At 40.8% G+C, this 9,616-nt stretch overlaps 1 protein-coding gene across 1 annotated transcript in view; it reads right to left on the reverse strand.

Annotated features, from left to right (window-relative positions):
• The window catches only part of RSPO2 (R-spondin 2), a 234,721-nt gene extending 232,157 nt beyond the window's left edge, over positions 1-2,564 (reverse strand). The window contains exons 1-2 of the mRNA XM_074201113.1: positions 2,417-2,564; positions 1,610-1,906 (exon numbers count right to left, since the gene is read on the reverse strand). Coding sequence (XP_074057214.1) covers positions 1,610-1,703 — 94 coding nt within the window. The 5' untranslated portion in view covers positions 1,704-1,906; positions 2,417-2,564. The remainder of the gene's footprint in view (positions 1-1,609; positions 1,907-2,416) is intronic.
• Positions 2,565-9,616: the final 7,052 nt, after the last annotated feature.

Here is a 9,616-nt window from a genome sequence, read left to right on the forward strand (position 1 = left end):
TATCTGCTTTCCTGAAGAATATTGCCAACTCTTATTTTATCAGTGTTCTGAAATACTACTTCTGAGGAAGGGGAAGGGGGGTGGGAGTATAACATTCTCCCATCCCCCCAGTTAAGACTATTTTCTAATTTTGAAAAATCTCAACTTAGAGTTCATCAGGTTGATGAGGAGTTATGTGTATACTGAATGTGAAATCTAAAACCGAATCGTTATTTTTTTTAAATCACTCCAGGCAAGAGTTAGAAGGCAACCAAGCCTTAAGCAATTGCCCGTAGGTGGTGGAACAGCTTAAAACATCCCGAGCAAGGCTCAAAAAGTCCAAGAGATAAGACCACTTCAAAATCTGGATATAAGAAGCTCGAATCTCAAGTGAGTTATAAACAAATCACATCACAAGTTGGGTGAGATGTTTACATCCCAGGAAAATCAAGACCTATTAGCCCAGAAGCATCAGCCCCGCGATGTATGTTGCCTGTGTAAATGCTGTTACTGGACAAAGACAGCTCTCTTTGGGAACCTACAAAGTACGTTTGGAGCTCCACACAATCTCCATTGCATCCCAAGAGAAAGACAATCGAACCCATAGGGACCAGGAGACTCATTCACCCTCCCAGGCCCCAGTGCTTCAGGATTAGCAGCAATCACAGTACCACCTGAAGAAACCACCAGGTTCCCTCCCTAGAACAGCGGGAAAAAAAGCGCCCGGGTGATTTCCACAAAATTAACCAGCTGTTCTCCGCCAGCATCCAGAGAATGCAATTTGGTGAAGGAAGCTTTAAGCGCCAGGGCTGGGAGAGGGGTACCAGATCTGGTGAAATTAGAGAACTCTGGGGAAAAGAGAACTTAACTGGGGCTCGCTTGATAATTAAACGCTCAAGTTCTTTCTGACCTAGGAAGATGAGGGAACGACAGGAGATTCTGGTTGTAATACTTCATTTGTGAGCGCAATTAGGAAGATACCCCAAGGATTACAATCTTACTTACAAAGTTAAACCGGCTCTCTGCTAGATTCTAAACCTATGTGAGAAGGATTTCTTTGGGGAACTGCTAATCTGTCCCTCCTTCGCGTGATTTAAGTGGGTTATGCTCATTTCGTTCCTGGCCCTGACAGCTTGCCCTCGTTGCTGGATGCCTACGTGAGAACACCTGGAGGAGTGACCCGGTCCCAGAAAGCAGCTCGTCAGGGGTTTTAGGCAATAAAAGTCGGGGGGGAGGCATCAGGTAGGGAAGCAGCCCCGAAGAATAAGCTTGGGAAGAGAAACACGTCTATGGGGAAATGGGATGAATGGCCAAATTCAGGGGAAGGTCTACATCTGTTTATTAGACTTGTGCAAAAAAGGGGGGATCACTTTTCTTTCTCAGAACGGCGCTGCAATAATAAAATCTGGGGGAAAGGGATAGCGGCGCCACCTTATCCAGAAAGGGAAGCGCAGGGCAACCCGCCCCCTCCCCGCGTGGGGACCCAAGAGCTCCACTGGGGTTGACCATTTGAGTATGGCTATAGGTCAATACCTCGCCATCAGAGCGCCCATCCCTCTGCCTCCTCCCACCCCGCACGAGACATCCCTTCTCAGGACACAAGGCATCCCTTCCTCCGGGCAGTACTGACCTCGCTTACTGCGTCTCCAGCGGTTAGCTTGGCAGTGGCCGTAATCCATGCAGTTCAGGATGATCAGGGCAAAAGAGAAGAGACGAAACTGCATCTGGGCGGTTGGGTTGGGGGAAGACGCTCCTCTCAAAGTCCGAGAACAGGAGGGGTCATCAGCGGAGCCCGGCACTGCTGGCGAGGCAGGGGTAGAGACCGAATCGTTGCTAGGAGCGGGAAGGGGGGCCAAGACTCAGGCAGGCGCTGTTACAGAGAGGAGTGGCAACCCCTACCATGCAGCAGCATCTCCGTCCTGGGAATCTGCGAGATTAGGGGCCGAAAAAAAGGGATGGTTTGGGGCAGGGGAAAAGGAGCGGAGGAAGGGGTGGGAGGTAAGGCAGGGAGACAAGAGAGGAGTCCGTCCTTTTGAATCAACTCACCATTCTCTTTTAAAAGGGGGTCCCACTATAAGGCTGATGAATTTTGTTTTACTAGCGGGGTGAAACACTCGGCATGTGAGTTCCCCAAGTGAAGGAATAGTTCGAGCTAGACCCAGCTAAGCCCTGGGAGCTGCCTTAAATCAGAGCGCGCAGCAACTTCAATGAGAAGATGATTGCAATCAAGGGGATCAATCATTGGAAGTCTCTGCGGAGCAAACGTCCTAGAAAAGGCATGAGGAGAAAAAGAAACGCTCCGTTGGGAGGCGGAGAGGAGACAGGCAAGCAGGAGCGCCTACACCGCTAACTAGCCCCTCCACCCTGGACCAGTTTTAAGCTCGGAGCCGGGGTGCCCCAGAGGCGAGGGAGCCGAGGCGCTCCGGAGTTCACTTACCTTCACAGCCGCCCCAGCAGCACGAGGACTCTCAGACATAATGCTGCATCCCGGTGTTAGGCAGGGCAGCCTGCTCAAAAACACGTGGGCTGGAGGGGAAAAAAAGTTTGCTTAGCCTCCCGTGCGCGAGACGATGCGCTAAGGCAGCCCGGACTCTCCAGCCGGCGAGCGGGCGTCTAGCTCCTCTGCGCGAACCGGCTCTCGGGGGCGATGAAGCGGCGGGGCATGTGCGGCTGCGCCCCCAGCCAGGGCCGCTGCGCCCCAGCCAATGCCCCCCACCACGAAACCTGATGGGGAGTATCTGGGCTTGGGTCCTCCCCCCACCCGCCTTCTCTTTAATCGTCGCTATACGCGTAATCTAGACCTCTCTCTCTCTCTCTCTCTCTCAATTAGGTGAAGAAACAGCCCTAATAGTTAGCGGTGGGAAATAAGGGGGAGCGAGATTCCGAATAGAGATGCAAGGGGGTTGTGGCAGGGGGTGGATGCTGCAATAAGTAGGTGGTGCTGTGCTCCACAGCATCTCGGAGTAATCCCCCGGGTCCTAAAGCCTGAATACTTTGCTGGTTTCCCTGAGGTCCTAAAGCACGATGATGGCTCTTTAGAGAGCCGAGCCCCTTGCGGGATTCTTCTGGACCCCTGATCCCAAGGGAAGGAAAACTGTAAGACAGAAACACAGCAGCGTTGCTCGCGGATAGGACACACTTCGCCTCTCCTTCAAGTACGATGCGCTATACCTAGCGGGGGTGGGGTGGGGTGGGGGTGGAGATAAGGGGGGATGGAGGGCTTGCGATCTCCTCCCTACTCTCTATTGCCTATCTTCCATTTATTTATTCCGAAATTCCCAGACGCAGAGTTTCATCTCCCTTGCAGGGTTTAAAATTGGACGGTCTCCTTTATTCTTACATCTGTGCTTCATTCTTTCAACTCCTCTTGAGGCTCTAAGGACTGGGGAAATACATTACTTGCTCAGTTTAGATTAGAGAATGACTAGGAGCCTCCTTTAAATTTAAAAAGAAAAGATAGAATTCTACTTTAAGATTCTTCTTTTCCAAGGATCTCTATGGCTTTTCCTCCACCCCTACCCCCTTCCTCTCTTCAAGTAAATTCCTTGAGTATAAAGACTAATTTGGGGTTTTTGCCTGGCACATGTGGGCACAAAAGTTTGTGAAACTGACTTTGTTGAATGAACTTGTCTCTATTTTTCAGCCAACAGTCATTCATTTAAGTGCCTACTCATGTCAGCCACAATATTAAGAACAGGTGATAAAAAAAATGAGCGTCTTCCCTCAAGGAGCCTACATCCAAATGTAAAATTTTATACACAAATGTGTCTACCTAAATTATGTAAAGTCATATAATAGCTATATATATAATATATATTCTTCCTTCATAACTGAATATTCACCATCTTATTTCCTTATTTTTACCATATGCAAAAAAAAATGAACTTTTAGGATCAAAGATCTATAAGGGACTTATTCAGAGGCCATCTAATCCGAGTCTCACTTTTTATACAAAAGGAAACTGACTTCCAGAGAGATTGTGATTTACCCAACATGAAATAGGTTGAAAGTATGAGGGAAGAATAGAGCATATATTCTGATTCTATAGCTAATATAATATCACAATAACTTCCTCAAAAGATTTATTTAATAGCAAACTTTATTAACTATTATATTAGATGTTCTATTTATTTAATAAATTCAATTTAGCTTTCTCTGAAATGGAACAAATCTTTGGGAGTATGCTAGTCTAGCACCTGGATCTCATTTTCTTCATTTGTAAAATGAGGAGATTGGTCAAATAGTCTTCTGAGAAACCTTCTAACTCCATGTCCATGATCATCTACTTTTAAATTCTTGTCTATCTATGATGGACACTCCACAAAGATAATAGAGGTGCTGGGGTGGCTAGGTGGTGCAGTGAATAGAGCACCGGCCTTGGAGTCAGGACTACCTGGGTTCAAATCCGACCTCAGACACTTAATAATTACCTAGCCGTGTGGCCTTGGGCAAGCCACTTAACCCCATTGCCTGGAAAACTCTAAAAAAAATAGATAATACAGGTGCTAGGCTAGTATACTCCCAAAGATTCGTTCTGTCATCAATGTGGATATTCTCTCTAATGATATAGGCTGAAATTCATCCTATATGACTCTCTTCTATATCTTCTCATAAAGTCATACATAGGGTGTTCATCAGTATATTAGGAGAAGAGGTCTTCAAGTTCTCCTAATATTGCACAGACATCAGTAGAGAACAAGAACTATTCATCACTTGTCCCTTGTTCTTGATACATGACCAGACCATTCCTTTTTTCCAAGTTATATATTTCTTTGATTATATCTTTTACACCTGAGATAGCAAACATGTAACTGCTTCATCATATGTAGTATAACACCTAAGTATCGCCTGAATCAGATTAAAATGTAATTGTGAAATACTTCACAAAATAAATCAAAATACAGATTACCTTAATATGTGGTTTTCTAAGTCAATATGTGAACAGCACAGATCCTTATTTCCATTCTATTTTAGTATGACACCACTTCTATGAAATTCCTCATTTGTAATGTGTATTGCAACCTGCTTATGTTCATCATAGATCTCTCCTTTGGTCCAACTTCAATTTTTTGAAGATTGCCTTGCAGTAATAACAACAATATCATTGCAGGAACACATTATCATAAAATTATTTTAGGAATTTATCCTACCTTAAGCTTTCAGATAAATTTGGGATCTTTGTCAACTTACTGCAAAAGATACCTATCTTTTGACATTTTAACTTATCAGTTGGCCTATTGATTAAGAATATAATGAATTTATCATTTTAAATGATCAATATCCTGATAATACTGAAATAGCATATTTCATTGTTATTCCTATAATATGTACTTTGGGATGCCCCTCCAAGCACTAAGCTGGTTTTACTAAGTTATGTTTTATAAATAAAACCCAGTCCTTAGACCTAAATCAGATTCACATTTAACTTTGTGAAAAGAATCTATTTCTAAGTTCACTAAACCATAGGGTCTTCTAGATGGCAGAATTGGTTGGCACAATTTGAACCAAATTCTTCTTTTCGGAGGGGATCTGTTTTCTTGAAATGGTAACTTGACATGATAATCTCTGAATTTTCCTGGATTATTTTATTTCAGTCAATAGTTAAAAACAACTGTGGTACAATGAATAAAAAGCTAGTCTGGAAGGAAGACTAAGGTTCAAATCCTACCTCTGAAACATGTAGACTGTGCAACCTTAGACAAGTCACTTAAAAGTCACCCCCCAAAAGTTCTAGGCAATTCTAAAACTGAAGGCTGAAAAAAAAGTGTCAGCCTGTTTTGGTAGAGAATTTCCTCTCTCATGACAGAAAACTTCCTTTCCCTATCTCCCTATCCTTTATTACAACAAGAAAGAAATATAAATTCATAGTGGAATTCAAATGTAGAAAGGCAAAAAAATACTGCCCCCAAACATCTATCCAGCTTCTTGAATTCAGGCAGAACAGCAAGTCCTGTCTAAGGTCAAGAGCTAGCAATAGTATCCATTAAGAGCACTAGGGAAGGAACTAAACAGTGGAAAGAGAGACTCAAGGGGGGCTGAATTGTAGTCCTGGTTTAGAATAGTATTGTGACATTTTTACATTAATTTCTCTCTGCTTTAATTTATCTAAAAATTGAGGGTTTGGGGACTCTTTAGGAACCCTTTCATTTCTAAACTTCTGTGATTTACAACACAGGCTTTTAGATAAGATATATATATATCTAGATAGATATATATATATCTAGATATATATATATATATCTATATATATATATATATATATATATATATTGACCCGAACAAAAAATTCTCCTTTTTACCAAATCTGAATCTCATCTGTTTCAATTTTAAAATCATTGGTTGTTGATTATCAGTAGAGAAGAAAAAAGTTACTTATTGACCTCCTATGTATTCTGAGACTACCTTTCAACCTTCTCTTCTCAAAGTGCTATTTTATAAATCTTTACCCATTATGATTCCTGGGTTTTGTAACTCAACCTCTTTCTACATTGTACACAGTTAGCACTTAATAAATAGTTGTTTAAATGAATCTAATTCTGTGACCAGGTAATTTGCACTCATTCTAAGAGCTGCTTTAAACTTAGCATCTTTTTTTTTGGCATTGATCACAGTATAATGATCCCTAGTAAAGTTGTAACAGGATATTGTCTCATGGCACAGTGGTGACTCTTAGTTCTCAAGGACCTTACCAGTAGAACAACTTTTTGTAATTTCTACTAAGCTGGGAATGGGATAAATGGAAATAAAGCATCAGATAGTTGGTCACCCTCCAAGGATATTCTTTTTGGTAGGAGGTAGAGGGACAGCAGTATATGAAGACCATCTATTGACACACAGAAGTCTTATAATAATATACCAAATGATTATCCAAAATAATGTAGTTATGTTAAAATTCTATCCTTAGAAGAGGACCTTAGAGGTCACCTAGCTCAACTCCTTCATTTTAAAATGAGGAAAATGAGACTCAGGGAGATTTATTGACTCATCCAAAATCATACGGACACTAATTGTAAGAGGTGGGTTTTGAACCTATAAAATCTGACTCTAGAGCCAATGGTTATTTTTCTAACATATCATGATGCCTTGCCCAATTTTATATTTCATCTTGTGACTGAATATACCCAGGAATTTACATTCAGCTAAACCCTTTCTTAAAAAGAGGAATACATATTTTGTTTGGGGAAGAAATTCTTCAATTTTATTTCTATCTCTGTCTTTTCTTTTCATATTACCTTCACTTCTAAATATATTTCTTCTTTTTGTCCCCTGAAGCCAACCTTTGTAACAGAGATTTAAAACAAAAGAAAAAAAAGCAGTTCAGCAAAAAACAAAGTGCTATATTTCCCCATGTATAAGACTCATCTTTTCCAAAAAATTTGGGGTCTAAAAACTGGGAGGGTCTTATTTGGTGGTTGTAGATTTTTTTATTTACATTTCCCACTTTTTCCACCCCTCTCTTTGCATTCATTGTTTCACATTTGTTACTGGTATATTAGGTTACTTTTTGGCATGTTCTGACCAGAAATGGCTCAGAAAAGATTTTCATACAGTGCTGAATTCAAGTTCAAAGTGATCCAGTTTACAAAAAATGAATAGGAAATGTGCTGTTGAGCATAAGTTTGGTCCTCCTCCAACTGAGGAAACAATTTAAGACAGGCTAGGGGAAGAAGAAACCCTACTGAAAACTCTGGGGCAGAAGAAGGCCACGAGAGGCAAGTCAGCAAAAGGGCCTGATTTAGAGAGGAAATGGAAGAGATGGATTGAAAAGCAAAAATGGTTCAGGATGAGGTAAGAAGAATTGCTGATGAAAAAAAAGTTCCTGATTTCAAAGGACATAATTGGTGCTTCGGGTTCATGAAATAGAATGGACTAACCATGAATCCATGTGCCAGAATTACCCAAAAAGATGCCTGAAAGCTATGAGCAGAAGGTCCTTGAATTTCACAATGAATAAAACTTTAGTTCAGTAACTTTTCGTAATTTTCTCTAAATTTCAGGCCCCAAAATTAAGGTGCATCTTATACATGGGAGTATGTTATACATGGGGAAATATGGTACCTAGAACTGCTGTACTCCTCACCTTTAGTTCTTCTCCTGGGAAGGAGCAGAGAAGGAAATATATTTTCCCTACTCTTGAAATGAATATATATTTAGCATACTGCATTGAACTGTTCATTGATTAATTTAGGAGAAAAGCAACCCAAAGAAAAATATGTAAATTATTATTGTTAGTCTAAAATAAGAAAATAGCAAAATTAGATAACTTCTTGATAAAGGAAAGAATTTCAATTTACTGTAGGGAGGGCTCTGCCAACAGTCACACAGAAAAAGGAGGCAGAGGATGGAGAACAACAGGGCCAAGGAAATGCAAGGAAGAACACACAAAATAAAAGACAGACAAAAGACTGAAGAGTGGCTACATACTGCTGTGTGGGTAGCAACTTGCAGAGAAAGTAATTTTCCCAGGAAGAGAAAGAAAAGTCATTAGACTGTTTTTTGTGGTATGTCTTGAAACTCCTGATGAGAAAAGATGGAGAGAAATGTAGAAGAGAAAATAAAAGAGTGAAAGAGATAGAAGACTTAGACATGGGGGAAAGAAGGAGGCAAAGTGAAGAGGAAGGGAGATAGCAAAAGCTTAGCAAAGTACCTGGAAGGTAGTATATATATTTAATACATCTTTGTTGACTTCATACAAGTGGTGTTCTATAGCTACTTTGAAAACACACTGGGCAGCTAGGTACGCAGTAGATAGAGCCTGGAGTCAGGAGAACCTGAGTTTAAATCTGGCTTCAGATACTTAATAGCTATGTGACCTTGGGCAAGTCACTTAACTCCATTGCCTTGCAAAAAAAAACAACCAAAAAATTATGCACTCTCAAGTTGATAGGTAAATTTTCAATGTAAGCAATTGCATCTCAGAAATCAGCAATCCACAAATCAGGTCTTTATTTTTTTTTTGATTGTCTAGACTTCAGAAAGTGAAGGGAAATGATGTTAATGAAAATGAAGATTAGACTTAAAAGTATGTATGGGGTGTGGGGATGTGTTAAAAATCTTTACCAGCATCCTTCTTCAAACCTACAAAAAAGGAGATAAGGAAGAGAGAGAGAGAGAGGAGAGAGAAAGAGAGAGAGTGTGTGTGTCCTCAGAGATAGCAAACCCCCTAGAGAGCAGGAAAATTTTTGAGGATAGAGAAAGTTCCTTCTCTTGGATTCAGAGTTGACTCTCTTCTTCATTTTGTGTTCTCTTTCCAGTTGCAAAGCACTAGATATCATTAGTATCCCTGATCTTCTATAGTTCTTCCAACTTCCTCTTCCATAAATTGTGTGTTTTTGGTGTATAACTTCTTTCTACTACAGTTTGATCCTGCAAAATTTTGTGAATTTTTTTCTAGCAAAGAACTAGTTGCTTGTATCGATTTCTTTTTTTTCAAGATTTACAATTGAATATGGAGGGGAGTTTCACCAATTTAAATCCTTTTCAGTATCATACTGGAAACTCCCTCAGGTTGCCCTCTATGAAGCTGACAGCTCCAGATGAGGTAAGAGGGGGGTTTTTACCCAGATTTGTGGTCATAGAAAGTTGAGTTTCTTAGATTTATACTTGGTTTCTGGACAAAGAAGGTGGGTAAGATAGA

Source organism: Macrotis lagotis, chromosome X (assembly GCF_037893015.1).
Source record: "Macrotis lagotis isolate mMagLag1 chromosome X, bilby.v1.9.chrom.fasta, whole genome shotgun sequence".
Lineage (NCBI taxonomy): Eukaryota > Metazoa > Chordata > Mammalia > Peramelemorphia > Peramelidae > Macrotis > Macrotis lagotis.